Raw genomic sequence first — 23,602 nt, forward strand, 5'->3', positions numbered from 1 at the left:
GGTATTCTTATTTACACACAGAAAAATTTGTTAATATATCTTTATTAATATAAAATATAATTTAGACATAGACAACGTTCACAATAATTAATGGCACACCGTTAATGCTTTTATACGGCTAAAATCAGAATATTTATGAAAATTAATTAAACTTTTACGGTACCTAGTATAATTGTTACGAAAAAAAAAATATTTTGTACCGATCTTAAACAATACCAATGTATTATATTTTCTTATTTGTATATGATTTAATATTAATTGATAAATATATTTTAAGCTGAGATTCTTAGCTTATAATAATGATTCTTATACAATTAGTCATTATATATTTGAAATGGCAGGGTTAACACTAATATAAATTACAATAATTAATAATTGTGCTGTACACAGCATGTTCAAATTAAATGTATGTATTAATGAACTTGATTATGATAAAAAAGATTTCTTGAAAAAACCTTTTTATTAACATCTTAAATCATAAATTATTCAAAGTTATCAAACAAAAAAAAACTATTCAGAATAATGAATTGGAATTGAAATTGGAAGGCACTTGTGACAACACACATTGAATTATAAATGTCACTGGTAAAAATAACCTACGACTTTAGTTTTAATAGCTTAGAGACGCGGTTTTTTGCCATTAAATTTTTGATTCGATTAATCAATTTATAACAACACCGATTTTAATTACCTCACAATCTAGTTGCGAATTTTTTATTCCGTTAACGTACACTAATACGTAGGATTAGTATACCAGTAGAAAAAACCGCGTCTAAGTATTAGTGATTAAATCACAAAATAACACAGGGCATAGCACAACACAGAGGCAGACAGACGGGCACTGCTGTTTTCTTCTCGCTGCGTTTTTCGCGAGATTTAGCTCCAGACTCGTATTCGTACATCGCACGGCCTGACGCGTACTGACCGCCACCAGCTTGCATTGCCTAAGGAATGAGAATGAATTATATAATCTCTGGTAAATTTATGGAATAGGTAAGTATTTTACATACTATTATGTGAATAAACGACAATACTAAGTATTTTGCATTGTTTTCTTAAATTAGAAGAGGATACGAGTATCTAGCGATAATTTATTTCAGAAAAGTTGCTGATCTACTTAACTTCGCGAGATTTCACGAGGTTTACGCGTATATATTTGGCGGACATTCTACAATTATTTAAACAAATAAAGAAAATGTAAAAAAAATCTGTTTTAAGCTGGTGTGGCTGAATTTTTAGAAGATTTTTACAAAGCACTTACTATACTATCCGCATATGAATTTGTATCCGATAATACTCACGCTTGCCTGATAACCAGAATCCTTGTTGACGAATGGCGTGTGACCAGGAGGGTAGTACACGGCTGGACCAGCCACGTTCTTACTACTGCCCACGGGCGCGGCTTTGGTTTGAGCGGATTGCGTCTCCCGGGTTACTTCTACTTTGCGCTGAGTTATACCGTCCGGTTGTGTTGGAAAACGCTGAAAGAGATAATTGGTGTTCTATAAGATAAAAATCCTAAAAATTTACTCACTTAGGTAGTGTATAAAATATATTTATAGGAAGACCTTTCAAGGGTCAATCTAACCACTTTTGACCTTATTTGTTAGTTTTAACATACCTATATTTATTCCTTTAATCCGATATAAATGATAGAAATAAGAGCTCATACTAATGTTTTTAGACAACTATTAAACCTTCACTGTTTTTCTATCTGCGAGTTTTTACAGCATTATCATTATTACTACATTTGGAAGAAGTATTTAAATTAATTTATATACTAATTTGAGGTATTTAGGTTAACAACTATAGATAGAGAAAGATAACAGATGTGTAAATCCCGATGAAGAACTATAGCGACACTATATTTCTTATGTACGTATATATATATATATATATATAAGGTTTTAATTACTTACCGCTTCGGGAAAATCTGCTAACAGATCATCCAGCTTCTTGGGGGGTTGTTGCTGGTTAGAGGGGGTTGAGGGGCGAGGGAAGGGAGGAGTGGGGGAAGGGGGTGCGAGGGAGTGGGGATGGTTGCCCACAGGAGAGGGCGGGAATCGCTGAGTTGAATTTTGGCTGGAGTAGCTCGTCTCCGAATACTTGTATGAGGTTGGACCCTGTAAATCCGTTAGACAGTTAAGCTCCAAATATAGTATGTGCATATTTTGGGGATAATGATTTTAAACAAAAAAATGTTTTATTTCAATTGCTATGTTATTAATAAAATATATTATTATTTCTAAGAATAAGCAATTCAAATGTAATACTCACATATGGGGCGGGTCCACTGTGCGGTTCGGGATGCAGCTGTTTTGTGTCGTTCACGGGGGGAGGGTAAATCATTCGCTCATTTGTGTGATCTGTGAAAAAAATTATGCTAAGTCCTCGAATTGAAAATCTACTAGTTCTCATTTATGACCACTTTTTATATCTTTCCTACAAATTTCCACGAGTACATTCGTCACAAGAAAATTCGTTTTTATTAAGAAGAAAATGTATTTTTTATGTTATAGCAGTAAATTGATTTTACACAATTCTCATCTGACATATCTATAATTTGAATTTTTCAAAAATATTAACAACTATATTTATATGAAACTCCTACATTCAGGTCCACAGCCAGTTAAAAAAAAAAATAAGTGGTAATTCGTTGTGGTCTTGGAACTGTCTTTCAATATTAAATTAAACAAACAACTTTTTTAACAACTACTACAACATTTTCTACTACATATATTTTCGGGGAGCTGTGCGCGCGCCATCACTAAAACGCCAAGTCACACCTATCCATAAATTTTGGTAGCAGACTCACCTGTGGTGTGGGTACGGTACTCCCGGATCCTTGTGTTGCAATGAGAACAGTACTGGCATCCGGGAATCGGGGACGGAGCTGGTCTTGGCAGAGTGCCTGTTGAACTTGTCGTTGTACTGCAAGAATGTTTACTATTATAATATATAAAGCAAATTTTTTTTTATTTGTCGTATTTTAGCCGTACATAAAAACCGCTACAACACTTTAAAGCCTGTGTCTAAGATTTATAAATCTGTTTCACGATCATTTGTTTTTCCTAATTGGCTTGGATAATTGAGTTTTGGATCTAAGGCCGTTTACTGACGAAGTTTTTCTTCGTAGGAGCGAGTGGTTGAGGGATCACGGGTAAGATACGTACGCTGAAGCAACAAAAAACACTGCTATGGCGGCCAACAACCATGTTGTATAAAAACAACATGTAGGTTTTTTTACCAATATTTTGGACTGATTTTGCGTAATTTGCGTTTACGTAACCTTGTAGGAGTTTTAAGAAAACACCTAAAAAACAACAACGGCAATGAAATTCATAAAGAAATTCTACGTCAACATACTTGTGATGCTCTTCAGACACATAAGTGTGGCTATGGTCGGCGTGTGTCGGCAACGGAACTGTTGTTGGGTCCTGATCTGCGGGCACTTCGTACGTATACGTCTTTACGGTCGTAGTCACTTTGTTCATGGGAGTGCTAGAGCGAGACAGCTGAAATTTGTTTTAACATTTTAGATATTATATACCTATTACCTTCGATGTTTTTATTAGTCTAGATAAGGGACTCGACATAACGATAGCAATTTCGTTAGGTTAAAATCGTACCAATTCTTAATAGGCGGCAACACACTTGCGAGCCTTCTGGCAATCTGAATATCCATGGGCGGCGGTATCACTTAACATCAGGTGAAACTCCTGCCTTTTTACCTTCTATTATATATATATATATATATAATATACAATATCCAATACAATATAACACTTACAGTGCCAGTGGTGGGTACGTGATGACAGTTTGTACATAAAGTGGGTGGAACAGGCTGAGGTATAGCGGGTGATACCTGAGATGGGACTACGCGCGACTCTGAAATATATTGAAAAAATATATAATATTAATACTAGCTGACCTGGCAAACGTCGTCTTGCCAAACTACTACCTTTAACTCAGCGCCATCTGTTAGAATTGTATCAAATAATAAACAAATGTTAATGTTATCGTAATTTTAGTAAGGATGCCTATTTTTTTGAAAATGAAATATAGCCTATGTCACTCAGGAATGATGTAGCTTTCCAACAGTGAAAGAATTTTTCAAATCTGCCAAGTAGTTTCGGAGCCTATTCAATTCATACAAACAAACAAACAAAAAATCAAACCTTTCCTCTTTGTAATATTAGTATAGATTATTGTTAATGCCTGTGGTTGACACATCGATTTTCTGGCGAAAACGACTCGCTAGTAGTAAATTTTTTACATCATTTAAATAGCATTCATTATTTTTTATCAAATGCGGTGCAATAATAATCCTTAGAGAATCCGTACCGGTAATAACTTATCTCTGTAACAATTTTTACCAACCCCATTGATTTTACATTATTTATTTTAAACGGTAAAAATCTATATTGATTTTTTTTATATCTTTGTAAGTATCAAATAATAAAAAAAATTACTTAAAACAGATATGTAATAAGGTTGCAATATGTGTCAAGCCACCATTTTGTATGTATTATTTGTAATCAGGGTTTGAATTTAACATATTGCATGTCTTTAAGCAAGATTTATAAACTTTTTATATGCTCTTCGCTCTTCATATGCACAAATACATTTTAAAATATTAGTATAAATTAATACCTGTCTTCTCTTCTCTATACACCTCTTGGCGAATCTCTGCTGCACGGGTGACAGACGGTGGAGGTGGACTGGAGCCCCAGGAAGAAGACTCCACTCTTTCTTCGTGTTTTAGTGTCGAATAGCCGCTAGATGGCGCTTTGGCTGGAGTCCTATAATCAATTAGATAAGATAAACTTAGATAATATATTTAAAATTACTAAAAGTAATATTTTATGTTTTCAGAGATACTGTTTACATTTACAATAAGTGTGTATATGTATATTTTTAAAGAATAACAATACAAACAGAATAGAATACTTACATAAATTAAAATGAAAAAGTTTATACATCAAAAATAAAGATATAAAATTATTATGAGAAAAAAAAACTTAAATAATATTAAATAACGCCTATTTACCCTCTGCGGTAGTCGAATGATGTACTTTCAGCTGTGTCCGATGAATAACCGGCTGAAATAAAACAAAAAATAAAGCCTATAGATTTTATACTAACGTTTTTTCATTTATTTATTTGATTATGTTTATATTAATTTACAGTTTATACAGTTTCAGAATTAAAAAAAAAACAGACAAAAAGCCGACTTTAATTTTCAAATAAAATGTTTCGTCACGTTTATTTATTTATAATTAGTCTTCAATACTTATTATATATATTATATTCAACAGAATTATTACATTTATACAACAAAGTGGAATGAAGTTGGACGTTTGAATAATGCGACGTTACTGCAATTATACATAATGATTTTAAATTAACAATTTAAAATTAATTTTGTTTTTATGTAAATACATACATTTATATGATTGTTACGTTATGTCTTTCAAATAACTATTGAGTAATTTTGCTCAACTTTATGACATTGTTTATAAATAAACATAATGATTTTAAATTAACAATTTAAAATTAATTTTGTTTTTATGTAAATACATACATTTATATGATTGTTACGTTATGTCTTTCAAATAACTATTGAGTAATTTTGCTCAACTTTATGACATTGTTTATGCTGTTTAAAAACCACATACTTTTATACAACTGCCGTTCCTGATCCTTCTGCAGGTCATCCAGAAGAGAATCCAGTTCTTCAACGTTCTGAGTCATCTCCTTTGTTGCCTTGGAGCTTTTCACTTTGGAATAGCCTGAAATATTTTATCGAATTTTAATACATTGAATTATTTTAATACAAAAATTTACTTAATTCAAAATGTCATAAATTGTTTATAGAACAGGGGACAAACGGGCAGGCGGCTGATGTTAATTGATACCGCCGCATCGGCCTTATAAGAACTGGTTTCTGGAGGAATAGAAAAGTGGAGCAAGAAAGTATTAATCTGGTGCCCAAGATATTTTCGAATGATAGAATAGAAGGAAACAGCAAGTTGTAAAATGGAGAGATTAATAGCCAACATGCTAGACAAAATCCTAATCAATCAAAGTAATGAAGTAATTAAGTAATTAAGTAATGAAGTAATGAAGTAATGAAGTAATTAAGTAATTAAGTAATGAAGTAATGAAGTAAAGGAGTAATGGAGTAATTCAGTAATGAAGTAATTCAGTAATGAAGTAATTTAGTAATGAAGTAATTCAGTAATGAAGTAATTAAGTAATGAAATAATTCAGTAATGAAGTAATTAAGTTATTAGGTAATGAAGTAATGAAGTAATGAAGTAGTAAAGTAATGAAGTAATTCAGTAATTAAGTAATGAAGTAATAAAGTAATTAAGTAATTCAGTAATGAAGTAATTAAGTAATGAAGTAATGAAGTAATTAAGTAATTCAGCAATGAAGTAATTAAGTAATGAAGAAAGTAAGTAATGAAGTAATGAAGTAATGGAGTAATGAAGTAATTAAGTAAAGAAGAAAGTAAGTAATGAAATAATGGAGTAATGAAGTAATTAAGTAATGAAGTAATTTAGTAATGAAGTAATTAAGTAATGAAGTAATGAAGTAATTAAGTAACGAAGTAAAGAAGAAAGTAAGTAATGAAGTAATTAACTAATGAAGTAATCACCGATCCAAGTCATTTGCCTAGCTGTTTGATCAACTAGCTGAACATCTTTTAGGTCGTAAGTTGAATCGAGCCGTTTAGTTAAACGGCTAGGCTGTTAATTGAACGGTGTAAATGTATGGTTTATTTTAATATTATTTATGAAATAAGGTGCAATACCAGGAGTAGAACTCGTGGTCTCGTAGTTGTAGGTCCTGGTGCCAGTGACTACAGGAAGTTCCCTCTCTTGCCTCTCGTAGTAATATGCTGTACTCTCGGAGGACTTCGGTTTGATCTTTGGTGGTACTGTGTATTCCTGGATTTGATGAAGAAAATTATGTAGACACTTAGCAAGTAAACTCTAACATAATTCTGGGAATAAGACGAAACACCGATCTGTATTTAAAAATAAGTTAAATAAAAACGAAAATGAAATGAATAAATAAATAAATAAATAAATATCCGTTCTCACATTTTGCATTTATAAAGGTCCGAGAATATTCCACAAAAATTAAAAAAAAAACAGATTATTGCATACGCTAAAATACGAGAATATTACATTAATATTTTTAACACAACCCAGATAAATGGGTCATATTATGTTTCCTTCCTTACACTTCATTCTTCAACAGGAATAGTCATCAGCTAGTTGTATTGATCTTCACTTGTTTTTTGTTTTTGTAAAATATAAACTAGTTGTACCCATATATAAATTTATGTTAGCGATATGAAATATGTTTTACGATTAAACTCACACATACTTAAAACTTTAAAATCATATTATCAATCAATTAGGTATATTAATCATTTCTCATATATTTATGTACACAAAAAATATAAACAAATGTAGGCCATAGAAAAGGGAACGATATTTGAAATTTGTAAAAGAAAATAAAGCTTACTTCGACAGTATGGAAGTCCTTCCTGTCATACTTTCCGTCGGGTAACTTCTCTTCCTTGTACTCATAATGGTACTCCCTGGTACCCAAACCGCTCCTGCCTAGAGAGTCAAGCTTGCTTCCTTTTGGTAAAAGGTCGGATTTTATCATGTCTGAAAATAGGTTATTATCAAAAAAAATATTATATAATACTGCGATTAGTGACTTGTACTTTTTAGTTTTACATAGGTTAAGCTAAATTACATTTGTCAAAAATCAAGGATATTTTTACGAATTCAACGTAAATAATTAAATATTTTTTACTGGCATAGGTTTTTAATATTATTTCAATTAATCGGTTTATACGAGGTTCATCTTTTTTTTTAAATCATGAGAATGAAAAAATAGATTTAGAGTTCATGCACGTAATCAATGAATTCTTACCGAATTGTTCGTCGGTGTAGGGCACTGTGCCTCTACTGCTAGAAAATTCTTTATATTCCTTGTGTTTGCTGTACGATTTGGTCGCCATTGCTAATTATCTGTAAATTAAATCAGGATATTAGAAGACTGAAGTAATATGAATTATCTAAACAAGTTTTTTACGCCTATAGTCAAAGTATGATCCACCAGTTAGGTATTACATAATATACAGTTAGGTAACCAAATTGCTAGTCTTGCTTGTCATAAGTAAATATATAATATTAAGTAAGCACAAAATCAGTTAATTCAATATATATAACTTTCACTAGCGACGCGTTAGACGTTATTCTGTACACAGGTCGAAGAAAAAAAAATCATCTAATTAAAACCGCAACAGTATAGGAGAAGTTTATGTACGAACACACATAAGAGATATATTTGTCACCGGAATATAACAAAATCCGCAAGTTTATAATTTTTCAAGGAAATTTCGTAGAATTCTAAAGGAGGGATAAATTGTATAAGTTTACGCCCACATTTTTGCAAATTGTTAAACTTACTTGATTGTTTGAATAAGTAACTTATTTTTCTTTTAGACAATTTATAAACTTGCGGATTTTGTTATATTCCGGTGACATATACAAAGTTAGACCGATTCCAAGCATACAATAAAGGACGTTAGATAAATTTATATTTAAGATATTCCTCGTCAGTTTGACCTTATACATTTGTATTCAAGAACTGTGTCTTATAAAGGTAATTTATAACATTTTTTACTTATGGTTAGAATACCTAGTGTGGTTTATTATTCTTATAAAATTTTAAACCCAAGAAACCAAATTTGGACGTTTTTTGAGTTATATTGAGTAACTTATTAGAAAAAGTAGAATTGGAAATAGTGATATTTTCAAATCGTATTAACGATTTGAAAATATCACTCTTTCCAATTTATCCAAAATTATTAGAAAGGATTTGTATATTACATATACAAATCCTTTCTATTAGTCTGGCTAATGTCTAATCAGCTCATAGTATAATAATAATAATAATATTTCGTAAAAGCTAAATGAAGAAAATTGTATCCATATTGGTAAAATACTAAATGCCTTTATATAACATCATGTAGGTATCTGTATGCATATTCAAGGTTCCCCGGGTGACGTAATATTTTCTTGAAATCGCAATTTTATGGGCTTCACGGCTGCTTTGTATGGTAATGTTTCCGATAAATACACAAACATGGTTTCGCCAAAATATTATCTCTCATTTCCTTTACAATATTTAAAAATAAACAGTAAAAATGTATCTCAATTTAATACTGTCCTGTAAAATATTCCCTAATCACGTCAATTTACATATATTTCTTACAATGTTACTACTAACAAACAAACAAAATGTCTTTATTCATCTAGGTAAACAAGTACACTTAATATATAAACGTCAAAAAAATTAAATTAATTGTAAATTTACATTTACTACCAGTTCGCAAGTCAAGGTCGTAGAGCGGGCAAGAAGAACTGCCAAGAAACTTTACTAATATTACAATGCTGAATATTATTTTTAAAGTAACTGCGTAGCGCTTGCGACAAACGCAATCTACCTTCAATAAAAACGTCTCGCTAAAACGCGCTAACAAAGTTATCCCGCCGCGCGGCACATATACCCCTTACAAATATTGTACGTCGGGGTCCTGGTTTCGAGTGAAGCCAGTTGTCACGCTGGTCTAATGTGGCATCAGAGACGCAATGTCCGCCAGTGACGATCGTCACAGTCCTATCGCTTTCACTGAGAGCTCACCTGCTGCAGAGTACGCAGTCCATGCAGGCTTTGAGGGTCGCCTAGCTCGCGGTAAATCTCACACGCAGCTCTCTCGAAACTTACTAACCACAGGTTGGTTCGACCTCTTATGTTAAAAAACGAAAGATTTACTTTATTTATATATTCCTCAATTACATTGTTAACTTCTGCACTAACATTTTCAGTTTGAATCTTTGTAGAAGATGTCATATAATTTTTTTTAATATATTTACCCGACACTAGTTATTAGTTAAGTTCGGAGACGGTTTTTCTGGGGGATATTAAATTTATTTTAAATGAAACTTTTATTTGAAGCTGGGTGTCAACTGGCTTGATTCGTTTAATACATGAAATTAGTGGGGTTGTGATGCTGGATTAACAAAAATATTTAAGGATTCTTAAATCTAATTGACACTTCAGTATCAGTGTCGTCAAAATTGAAAATTATCGGAAATTGCTATAACTATATTATTAATTGCAATGCACGCGTCCCAAAAACAGAAGCGAACCTGAAGTTTTTAAAACGATTTTTATCAAATATATGGTTACGCCAAAGAAGTATATCTTCTATTGCGTGTACATAACACACGTTTTTTTCATAACAATAATTTATGATTGTCGGAAAAAACTAAAGGGCTCATGTTGGTTTCAAATGTGCGATAATTGATAACATTTGGATTGCGCTTTCAATTATTAACTAAACTATATATACATGTATGTAACTCAATATAAATACTTATATGTATTAAATACCCTCTTTTTACCACAACGTTCTCTCGTATAGCATAATATCAGTTATTTTACGTAAGTGTATTTCTTCCTGTGCGGCTTTAAGATATTTTCGAAGAGTGAGTAAACGGGTAGAGTGCAATTCGTGATTGAAACGCAAATATAGTTTTAATGATTCGAGTGCAAAGGAATGTGGATTGTGAAGTCACACAATAGTATATAGAAATTAATACAATTAATTTTTCAATCAATATTAGTAAAAAAGGCATTACCTTAAGGGATATAATTTTTTTTGTTTCACTGAAACCAAAAATAATACAAAATATATTTTATAATTATTGAGACAACAACGTTATTAACTCAAACATAGAACATGTAATAAATTATTTATATCGTGATTTATTTCGCATATGTACTGGAAAAGAGATTGACAGGTGACGGACATTCTCGTTCTAAATAGGAACGACGCATATTACTATACAAAGGCCCTTACTTGGTACTTTGTTAACTTGAAAGGCAAGGAAATAAATAAACCTATACATATAAAAAGAACAAATATATAATTAACTATTAATATGTATTCATTTTATATAGATATTATATTAATTACTTCTTAATCTATTTGTCATTAATAGTTTTATAGTTTAAACTCCAATAATTGGTTTCTTAAGATCCCTCAATTTATAATACATATAATACATATAAGCATTTACATTGTGGCTGGATACATAATATATTATTGATTATTCGTTAAGCGATATAATTGTGCATATTAATTAGAGTTACTGGTCTGAGTTCCATAATGGAATGAACTAACAGCCTGAATATATATAAAATTAAAAATGAATTGGCGAAAAGTATCCATGGCTTTCAAACGATAGTACCAAATATATTTTTTTATAGAACAGGGGGTAAACGGGCAGGAGGCTCACCTGATGTTAAGTGATACCGCCGCCCATGGACACTCTCAATGCCAGAGAGCTGGCGAGTAAGTTGCCGGCTTTTTAAATCAATATATTTGTAATAACCAACAGTTGAGTATAAATTTAAATGAAATATAATCAAAGAATTATGTAGTAAAATTTATTAAAGATAAATCGATCCATTTAACGCGAAACCGCAAGACACAGCCAATGTTTGAGAGTGGGGCAAGATGTGTATTTGAAAACCAATTCAAATGCTTCAGAATTACATTAACACCTAAGCAATGTATAAACATTTGCGTAATCTCAATTTTCATTTAAATTTGAACCTTAATTCGAGAGAATAAAATCTACTCTCTCTCAATATGTTTTTCGTTATTGAATCGAATGCTGATCAAATCTTTGAATATTTGTAATTCTTACGAAATGTGTTATTTTCTAGCTCAGTATTTATTTATCTTTGTTTTGAAATATATATTGGTATTCTAACTGATGCTCCGTCGTTAAAAAATGAAAAAATAATGATTGATTGTTAAAAATTGTGCTTTAATTATCTTTATGTGAAACATACTATTGATACAAACATAGTGAAAGATTTTATTTAGCCGGTACTCGAATACTTAAATATTTTATAAAAAGCTTATGATTAACAAGATTTTAACAATTATTACCAAAAAATAAACCAAACAGCGAGTAGCAGTACATCGGAATACTTCTTATACTAATTCTATACAGACAAAGCCGCGTACTTTGTTAGTAATAATATACATGACCCATGGGTTAAAAATGTAACAAGATCAAAGATGTGGTTAGTTTAATTCGTCCCCATTTCGTCACTTGACGGTAAATTAAAAAGAGGTGTACTGATGAACATTAACTAATATGAAAATAAGTCCATCTAAAAATAAAGGAACTCGAGTGTTTAGTATACAAATATACAAATTTATTTTAAACTTCAAAGGAAGGGGTTTACAATTTACCGTATTTTATATAAACACATTAATTAATATAATGCAAAACGTAAAAAAAAACAATATAATTATTAACGTTTCTTGTAGTTTTAAATCATAACCTTAAAACTGTATAAATTATTATGAATCATTAAAAAATAATTTATCTGTGGACGAAATGTCTTTCCAATAAAGGCTTTGCAATACCTGTAGGTGTCATTACGTCATTCATTCATGCGCCAACGCAGCTGGTGACAAACTTACGTAGGATGATGTTTTTAAAAGAATAGAAATAGGTATGTCACATTTATACTTGATTAAAAATAACTGGAAGGAAAACGTCTACTATGTCCATAGGTATTAACTTGGTCATAATATTGGAAAATTCATACAAGATACTAAATTTCTAATAGGCATTATAAAGCGATTTTAAAGAAATATAATGTCATGAATTAGAAATGGATCTGACTTTGTTGGAAAATATAAGAATTGCGAATACTCCTAACGGTTTCTTGAGTCTAAAGATCTTTAGGATTCATCTCAGATCCCCGACCGCTTCGTTTTAGCATGACATCATCGTTGTACGCGAATTCGTTTATTTTTGCACATTCTCCTTCCCTTTCTTCCATATACATTCGTTTCATTCAGGGCAATTAAACAAAGCCCCTCAGTTGGACCACACAAGACTAAACTGTTCTTAATCGTAATATGCCAATTAAGTGTTTGAACCGCTACAGCGAACAACACATAATTTCAATGAGTAATTAGCAACATGCCTACATTTTTTAAAAACCATATCCAATCATACGCACCGCAGTCCCACATATAAGATACCCATAAAACGGATTTTCTTCGCCTAACGCTTTTTCTCCTTTAACTTTAAAACTTTGCTTAATTTTCACTAACGATTTTAAACATTATACATTCACTGACAATCTTAAGCAACATCTTAGCCTATTTTAAGCGGAAAGTATTCTTCTTGTACCAAAGTTGTTTAATTACATAATTGATAGTGTTATATAGAAATTATTACGTCAAGTACCTAAAATATTTAATATGTCAAATGGAAGAGGCTAAATAAAGCACTTACTAATAACTAAACATACTTTTTATGTGTAGTATTTTTTGTCTTTTCTTACTTTTTTATCACTAACAAAGAAACAGTCATAATGTGAATTTTCCATACCGAATCGCTACCAAGGACTCTATTCGATAGAGTCAAAGGTTTTTATTAGACATGTACTCGGCGTTTCTTATTGAAAAACTGATTCATTCAATATCTACAAATATATTAAATAATGTAAATGGTACAACAATGTGCAATACCCGTTACTCAACTTGATCCATCCCCTAGGGAACTAGCGGTTGAGCCGAGTATTATCATTGCACAATCACCATTCCCTACTGTCAGAACGTGTTTCTCTATTTATTCATTTGTTCACGTTTTGCTATTACACTTGTTCTGATGTCATCTTATGAATAGACCTTTGATACGACTACTCACAAGTCACACTAGTAATGGGTTTTTAATTGAGATTGGCTACGGACTAATTTGAATATTCACTAACTGATTCTTCCGCTGTTATTGTCCTTGGTTCACTGACTGTATTCACTGTTCTTTGACTATTGACGAAAATGACGATTACTGACGTCCCGTAAGGAATCCGGGGCACAGATAAATATATTTTTGCAGGCAGATTCAGGCTAGTGATAGTAATAATCCGTCACTAAGGCCAAGGGCATGACTGAGAACTCATATCCCGACACAGACAACAAACTGATCAAGATCTTCGATTGTTACGTATCGTGGCGAATTTCTTTCTGAAACTCTAATGTAGTGTCTGCTGGAAGTGATTAGAATTATGTCACTTGCATTAAAACTATAATCGGAATCAACTGCACCGTTTCCATATCAAACAGAGTCAGATAAAATTATTCAGCAGAAGTAAAAATAGTTATTAAAAATTTTACGAATGTCTCCTTGCGTGATTGCTTTGCGCCTGTTTTATGAATTGTGTTCTCCTCGCTGATATTTTTTCAGAATAATGATCTGCATTATTTCAATGTGTAAATTTAGATTTGTAGTGTTACTACAAGATTTTATTATTTTATAGCAAGACCGAAATAATGTGACTTAATGTGTCTCTACAGGAGAAAATGCTTCAACGTGAACACTGCGAACGATATCGCCATTGTTAACCTTAGGATGATTAATAATGTCTACACATTTAAGTTTTTAATTGAGCACTAGTAATAAAAATCCGTGAGTACGAACTGCCAGGATTCAAACCACCTCATAGTTCTGAAGCCTCTGCGCTTACCAACTTACACTGATTGAAATCGTAAAAGCCGATATCATGAAATTAACAGTTTGCAATTCTGGCTTTTGGCCATATTCAAGGTATTTCCTTATTTCCATAAAAATCGGCGCCAATTATTTTTAATAACATGACTCGTTGTAAATGCTCTTACAATCCTTTACATTAACGCGAAATGTAAAATCACGGAATGACATCATAAGGTCGACGGGCTATAAATATGGTAAGGGGGTCAAGTGCAGTATTATCGTTTTTGTTTTTGCAAGATTGTGATTTATCTTACACGACTACTATACATGACTTTAAAGGATCAATTTTAACTGTGTAGATTGCTACTAATGGCTTCAACAAACAACAATTAGGGTAGAAGAATAATAAAAATATGTTCTAAACGTCCGCATTTCGGGCCGCGTAACTTGACTAATTGTACGTAATACTACGTTAAGCCTAATAATAATTATTTATTTATTGCAAGAATATGGTACAACATGTTAAGTTGGTACAATCGTAAGTCGTTCGCATATTCTGCACACGCAGTGGCGCGCAAATTTATCTTAATTTACATTTTACATTATAAGTCAGAGTCAATTCTTATATTATCTGTATCGTATATATCATTGTTTATTAAATTTGTATCAATTACAATGTCTCACGCAAATAATCATTTATTGAGTAGTACTTTTTTTTCCAAAAGTAATGCACTAAGTCGCTTTGAACATACATAAAGATATTACTAGTAAATAAAGAAATGCATACTTATGATAACTGGCTATACTGTAAGTTATACTGGAGGTCACAGATGCAACCTTTTTTTTTTTTTCAAAGAACACTACAACACTGCGAAATGGTTACCATGAGTGTCGAAGAATGCTGTCATTCTTATACATCCTCTTTTTACTTTTTACTTGCGAACAGCAACATACACATGAGAACAGAGAACAGAGATTCGTATTAATGATGAAATTGTGGTGGTCCTACATTCCTCATTATAACTTAATTTTATACTAGCATCTTGTTTTTTTCATTATTCTTTCCCTTTTCTTTATTTGTAAGAAGTAAAATGACTAGTTATACCTTCATACTAGCTTAGGCTTAGTGTATGCATTGACATTTACGAAACTGAAATGTCAAGGTCCACTAAATAGTGCCTCATTATGATTTATGACAATCTTTAGGCGAATATTGTACCTACATTGTACGTATATTATGTCGTATTGAACCTTTCAATAATAGTTTTAATTGAAAAAATCGCTTAAACCAATTCGTAAATTAAGGACGTCTCCTTTACTATAACAGCATTCACGTAACACTTATGGCTGGGAAAATTAAACACGGAAATCTAAACGTAATGTCTTCAGTTTTAAAGTCGATAATCGTCTCGTATGATTGAATGATTGTCGTACATTATAGTAGGTGTTATGTTGACAAGGACGTATAGTTTTTACGTGGGCTTAAAATTACATAATCATAATGAATTCTTACATATTTGATAGAGTTTTTTGCTGGTGTAACTTATAATCAAACCGGAAAATAAAGTTGATCTGTTTTCATAATATGATATGTATCATAATAAGTTTTTATGAGCAATCTGATCTTATCATGTAATCAAGCGGGCAAAAAACATACAAAAACATACAAAAGAAGATATTTTCGAAAACGTAACATAATTTGTTTGTTATATTCGTTTTTTCCAAAAGAATTATTTAATAAACTAATGACAGCCATTAAAATGGCCATAAGCTTTCTCAAGCCATTTGGTGAGATTAGGTATAGGAACATTTAGGTAAAAGGATCTATCTGTCACATAGGATTAGATATAAATATAAGTATATCATATGAAAAATAATTAACTTATATATTATATAGTCGTAAAGGCTTGATAATAAAATAACTATTCCGTTTTTACCTTACAAATGATGAAAAATTTGTATTTTTATTATTTGCTAGGAAGGAATCGTTAAACAACTACATCGTGAAGTCGTAAGACCGACGTTTGTCCAGTGGTTTGCAAATCGTGGGCGATGCTGATCCGCCCACATAAGGTTTTGTAACTGGCGACTGGCGCCGTAAACTATGAAAGACATGCGAAGACCCATTTGAAAGATCACTATACAGATTTCAAAATAAGTTGCGAAAAACGGATCATTAATTGTTCATATGAATTGCTATGCCCTTCTGTAACAGTCTTTGAGTCCTGAGTAAGTCTAGATATAGTTTAAATATAGAACTTATTAATAAATGCCGCAACAAGTGTGTAGTGACACCCCTAAATAATTTTTCTAACAAATAATTTATTATGAAACCTAGTTTCTTTTATTATTAAGGTCTATTGCTGGGGCTGTGGTCCAAGCTGTCCTCCCCTGAATCCGGAGCTGATTAAAGTACCTACTATAAACCTCAAAAAGATAGTGTTCTGTCACATGTAAAAATTACAGAGAGAACATTCAATTGTTATTTATTTCCTAATTACTTTGATTATATAGTAAAATATATTTTATAAATAATAATCAAGCGTTGCAAATATTTTTTATCTCCAATATAAAATTGATCTACCCTTTATAACCAGAATTAGAAACTAACTTTTTCACTTGGATATGAATCTTAAGATATTTATTTTGAATACAATGTTCCAGACACGCTGAAGGTTGAATTCCGTGTAAGAATAGAATTGAGAAACCTAGTTCAATTTGAGATACCGCCGGTGCTCAGTTGGTCACGCCCTGGTTTGATGTTAGCGATTATTTCGAAGAAACTAGTGAAATCTCAGATATTACTAAAACTATGTACTTATCATTCTGATAGAATTACAATAAATTTGTTTTGCTGAAGAGATTTAATAAATAAATATGTATTTTAAGTAACAACACAGAACTTGTTATTATACTTGAAAAAAATCACTTTTATCTTGTAAAATCCAAAATGCTGTAACAAAAAAATTTTGTGTTTAAATTTAAATGACAACTAGCGATAATTCCACTGAATAACAAACAAATAAAATGAAACATCAGTTAACACAATAATAAATTAATAAAGATGATGATAAGACTAAATCTAAATTTGCACATACACATGCGTTCCTAATTGGATAATTTTACACGACTGTAATAAATTCTCTATTCGTTGAAATCTTGTTATATTTTTCTAGCCGTCCGAACCGGGTTCGCACGGCTGTAATTTTTTTTTAGATATTGTTATTGATATGTTCTTTAATATTGTGGAACATTTTTTTTCTATCATCAATACTTTTCGCAGCGCATGCAATGAATAATATTTTATATGCATTTTTTACAACTTGGTAACATTATTGTAGATTTAGTAGGGATGCTTATTTGTCTTGCAATTACTATTATGTATTAATATATATAATAACATTATCACCGATTAATATAGGTATATTAATCGCTGAAAATGTAGCATTCAAATGGTAAATGATTTATAAATCGGTCCAACATACTTATATACATGTATATACAAAACTTTCCTTTTTATAGAATTAGTCTAAAATGTACTATTTAAATTTACTAACAACCTAGAAGCGATTTCGATATTTTGTATCATATTATATATATTGAGTCCAGAGAGCCTTTCAATTAATATCCGTTAAAAATTGCGTACACCCAAGAAAACATTACTAAATTATTCTCAGTTGTCACTTGTTAGTTCAGTGTAACATTACCATGAAACAAAACAAAAATACATCAACGGAAGTTATCTTTTGTCTTTTTCTAATTCGTATAAATATATTGTCATGATTTATTATCTGTTTCACCCACACTCGGTTTCAAGGAGGATTAGTTTGTATGAATGAGATTTTGTAGTTTTGTAACCTTAACTCAAACCAGCTGTCTACATACAATAAATATTATTTAGTTAATTCAACAATAAACTGTTAACATATTCGTAATAAATTATAAAAAACACACATTATCGTTATCCCTAAAATAATAATTAACAAAAAACCTTTTAGGCTTCAGATTTCTTTATCTATTGCTTTGCTTTTCAAATAGGCAAGTAGGTGATCAGGCTTCTGTACTATGCATGTTGGTTTCCTCAAGATGATTTCCTTCATCTTACGGCGAGTGTTAAAATGCGCACATTGGTACCGGGCATCTAATCTACCTCTGGGATGAGAGTTGTACACTCAAGCCTTTAGGCCAACACTGAAGAAAAAATAGTAGCTGTCTTTTATCTGTTTGTCAATCTGTTAATATTCTAAAAAATAATAAAGCCGAATATAAAATAACAATGATTTGAGCGAAACAAGTGAACACATGCACGATACATTAATTTCGCTAATTAAAAGTGCCCATTAACAGTAATAAATAAATTGGATTGCATCAAGGCCTGACTCAAACAGGTTCAGAATACTAAAAAAGCGAATTCTCGATTTGGTTTCATCGAACCCTTTCGAATTATTAATTCTTATAACCAAGGTTGACAAAATAGTCAAGTTGATAGAGTTAGGATTTTATTAACTTCTCTAAGAAACATTAATCAAGATCGATCCATGATAAATTATTGAATTATCATTTGATCACGACATATAAAACTTTTCATTTTGACTTCAGGTATCTTACACCGTGCTAACAGGTGTTAATGCAGCACAAAGCTTGAAACACGATCTTTTGGGAGGAAAATTCTAATACTGAATCTTGGATGCAACCAATTCGTTAGCACTGCGATAATCTACGTGCATTATTCAAATGTTGTGAGTAGTGTTTGTAAATTATTTAATCAGTAAATCCCATTTAAAACAGTTTAGTGCGATATAACACGAACTTGGCCTAAATAACCTATAGTCTATGAAGCAACTTCCTCAAAGATAATGAGACCTAATTGGCAGGCAGGTGAGCCAGATATATCAAACACCGACACGTCATCTGACATTAGGGAAGACAAAACGAAGAAAAGGATAGACCTACTTACATTTTGTTAATTGTATAGTATGTTCTGGACATTTTAAAAATAAATTACTATACATATTATGTATATGTGTATAGAATTGATTTTAATTTTAATTAAGTTAAATTATTGGTAACATAATTGTAGGTGTAGTAGGGATCCTTATTTTTTCTTTCTAATTAAAATAGCCTATATTTTTCGGTGATACTGTAGCATTCAAATGACCGCTACCCCTTTGAATAGCAAAGGGATTTGAGTGCAGCTCCAGCCTCACAATCCCTGCGTCAAACTCAGCATCATGGCGCATTCAAATGGTAAAAGAATTTTGTTAAATTATTTTCATTACAACACTTTGATAACGTCATTACCACATATGACTACTACGTGATATTTCTGTCGTTTCTACAACGATATAGTCATCCCGAGACAGTTGCACGAAATATTACTCATTGTATTCTAAAAAGACCTGACCTTAAATTAATGCGCTTGTAAGGAAAATGTAAACACATATTTGACCTTCTAGCGTTCTGCTAAATTCTGGACTTGTCTATTATAAGGATAAGGTCAAGGTGAAAGATTTGAAGCGAAGAGTAGTAAAATCATCATCGTCAAGTAGAATATAGCAAGCAATGAATTTTGGATATTCAAAGAAGTACATATTTATCACTTTTAGCCTTCAAAAAAGTATATTATATAAAAAAGCGCCATTTTACATCAAAATTATAACAGAAAAACATATTTTACGGACAATAAACGGGATGTTTTTTTCTGCAATAATCGATTTTCTTACTTCTTTATTCTTCTGCAACTCAGTCCTGCGTTGAACGAAAGTGAACGTTTATTCAGAACGCCATCGCCTATGATCCATATTGATAGTGCTATGGCGGTTCGCCAAGTTTTAATATAGCATCGCTGATGTCATCTGACTGTTTACACGAAAATGTTTAATTACATAGAAACTTTTATGTGGGTCTGAGAAGCGGTAGACCCCTTGTGAAAGGTCAAAGAAGAGTACTCTGTGTGTCAACTATGTAGTCCTAGTTTTATAATTTGTTTTGGTACTAATTTGTAACAGGTGTTGGTAGTTTGAATTAGTATAAAAACTATGGCGTTCTGAATAAACATTCACTTTCTTTCAACGCAGGACTGAGTTGCAGAAGAATAAAGAAGTAAGAAACGTAAAACTTCGAAAAAAGAGCAAAATGAGTATGGTCAATTTTAGCCGATTTCTTCATGAAATATTTCCTTTTTTTCAACTCCAATAGTTGAAAAAAAGGCTTTTTATTATATGCAAAATTGAATAATACTTTTTAATCAATTAATCCCCAGGATGGATAGGCGATTTACCCTAGAAACATAGTTATATATATCGAGTAGAAATTTGAATTATAATTGACTTTTCATAGTAGATTAGTAGATCATTTAGATAGGTAGATTATGCCGATTTAGATAGTTATTATCAAACTACAGTTACGTTTTAAGTAATACTTATCCACAGTCGAATATCAAAAAATATTGGTGACTCTTATATTTTGATTATTATTTCCGTACTATGAGTTCAGAGAACTGTTTCACTCTGACGCCAATAACATTTGGCAATTCATATCGGAAGGACTGTGTCACGTCTGAAACACAAAAAGCTAAGAACAACTTTACTGTCAATTAATCTGTTCTACATACCAATATGTGCATTTTAGGCTAACAATATCTATGAAAAACATAGTTGGCAAATATTGGTAAAGAAAAAAAAGCTCAAATTGAAAGAAATTCGCTAGTTGATGGAATTTGAATGAAAGATGTTGAGTGAAGAGTTACAATTGTTATAGATTAATTTCAAAAGATCGAAATATGAATGTACAATACAAAACATTTGACGAAGAAATTTTAGTAGATAATATCAATAGAATACACAAAAATGTATCATAAAGTGTAGGATGGCGCAACAGGTTTTTGAGGCTAAACTGTGTATCAAGTTTTAAGAAGAATTATTCACCGATGACCTCACAATTCCAGGATTCAATCTAAGTCCTTGCCCTGAATACTCATACTATTTTCGAGTTTATTTAATGCAAGACGAAAACCACAATGCGTGATTATTTTAAGGTTATTTTGTTAACAATTTTACATGATTTCAAGGTAATTGATTAGGTTATAAGACAATATCAATTTCAAGTTTTATAAGTGTAAAACTGAAACGTTTAAATGTTCCGGCCATATGCAGAGTTAGGAATGCGGAATTTTGAAAAACAATATCTACTAAATGTCCGGTGTCGACTATTAGTTCTTTTAGATGCTGTTTAATGTTTTCCAAAGTCAATTATAACTTAATTATACTCAATAGATATATCAGGTATATCGGCGGATATTGCTCCTTGAATATGATTGGAAAGTTTAAAATAATAGTACTATGCACAGAACACAACCTACTTTCAATCTAGCTCAAACAAGGTTCCTTGGCAGACCCTAAGACCACACCATATTTAACAAATAACGGAGATCAAACAGCCTTAAATGGTTACGCTACTTTGTTCTTATCGTAAAAATCTTACAAGTAACCGTATAGTAATATCGTGTTACTTTATTACCTTAAAACTACTATATAACGTTTTTATTCACATATTATTATTAGTTTTATATAAGAATTAGGAGTAAATCGAGTTGGATTCACTGTCTCTGATCACAGTTTGTATAAGTTTATCATAGGCAGAATAATATTATATTGCCTATATTACTTTTATATTGTGTCGTAAAGGCGATTTAACAAACAAACAGGGAATGAATTAAAATTAATCAATATATGTAATACATGTTCATTTAATTTTGTCGACTGATAGAAATACGAATACGGAGGCAACGTATTATTATTTTTTTTACTTCTATTCCGTAGCCACGCAGGTATAGTAATTGTGGATCTATAATTAGATAAAATTAAAACATAAATCGCGAATTTTTACAACTTACAAGTTTTGCGCGTTCACCAAATTTCAATCCACACAACATTCACAACCCGGTATCTTGAAACACACTAATAGTATAACTATATTACCATTATTATTTCACTAAATGTAGGTCGTAAATTTATTTTTGCGTATTTTTAAACAAATACGTCGAGAAGAACGCGCAACTACTTACAACGATCGCGCGCGGAATGATATTTTTAATTTTGCGGGCTAACGCCGAACACGCAATGATCTTACACAGCACTCTTGTAACAAAATGTTTAGAGCGGGAAAATTTAAAGTAAAATATTTCTTTAAAAATGATTTCATTCAAATAGAAGAGTACTTACATGTATATAATAAAACTTCAATAAGATATAATTATGTTAATATAAATTCACATTTAAATAAAGATTAAGATGTATAAAGTTGTACCCATAAATGTTGCGTTATGGGTACCACTCTTTACACATTCTTGGTAGTTTACAATATTTTCAATAGATGACACTTTTACAATATTATAAAAATTTATTTCTTGGTCATTTAAAACTACTATAGTTCCCAATTACTCCAATAGATGGCATATGTTTTAGTTAATTTTTAAGTATGAAAGATATAAGATAATGATATACTATAAAAACATATGCGAATAAATCAATAAATGTCAAAAAACTTAGCCACGCTAAGAATTGAACTTCTTTTATTTCTATGTTCAACCGAAAAGTTAGCAGACACTATGATCTCATATAATGGTACTTTTGTAATTTAGTACCTACGTACTACCATTTCTTGTGCCTACTATCATTTTTTACCTATTCAGCTAAGTTATAAAATATAACAAGGGCTGTTAAACTTACAAATATTTGCAGTTTTAATCCTCTTTAACGGCATGGTTCCTTGTCATATTGAAAAGATCTTTAAATAATTGTAAAAAAACCATAAAATAAATCCAGACGGTTACAATATGTGTATGTGTGAGGATGTCTTTATTCATCGATTTTCTGAACATCTGCACTCACTCACACACACAGCATTCTATAGTGGTGTACCAAAGATGGGTTTCATCGATTGTAAACAATAAAATTAATTAATTTAAAGTTCCT

At 31.2% G+C, this 23,602-nt stretch overlaps 1 protein-coding gene across 1 annotated transcript; it reads right to left on the bottom strand.

Moving 5' to 3' along the window:
- Window positions 1-717: 717 nt before the first annotated feature.
- On the bottom strand, window positions 718-22,729 carry LOC110993861 (mucin-5AC). The gene is made up of 14 exons (XM_045630823.1): window positions 22,522-22,729; window positions 7,963-8,060; window positions 7,543-7,691; window positions 6,821-6,956; window positions 5,679-5,792; window positions 5,051-5,102; window positions 4,654-4,802; window positions 3,791-3,888; window positions 3,367-3,515; window positions 2,816-2,931; window positions 2,278-2,366; window positions 1,920-2,123; window positions 1,302-1,481; window positions 718-944 (listed from the first exon to the last, which is right to left on the bottom strand). Exons 2-14 carry the CDS (start codon window positions 8,048-8,050, stop codon window positions 792-794), a joined length of 1,677 nt encoding a protein of 558 aa, XP_045486779.1. The 5' UTR covers window positions 8,051-8,060; window positions 22,522-22,729; the 3' UTR covers window positions 718-791.
- Window positions 22,730-23,602: the final 873 nt, after the last annotated feature.

This window comes from Pieris rapae, chromosome 13 (genome assembly GCF_905147795.1).
Source record: "Pieris rapae chromosome 13, ilPieRapa1.1, whole genome shotgun sequence".
Lineage (NCBI taxonomy): Eukaryota > Metazoa > Arthropoda > Insecta > Lepidoptera > Pieridae > Pieris > Pieris rapae.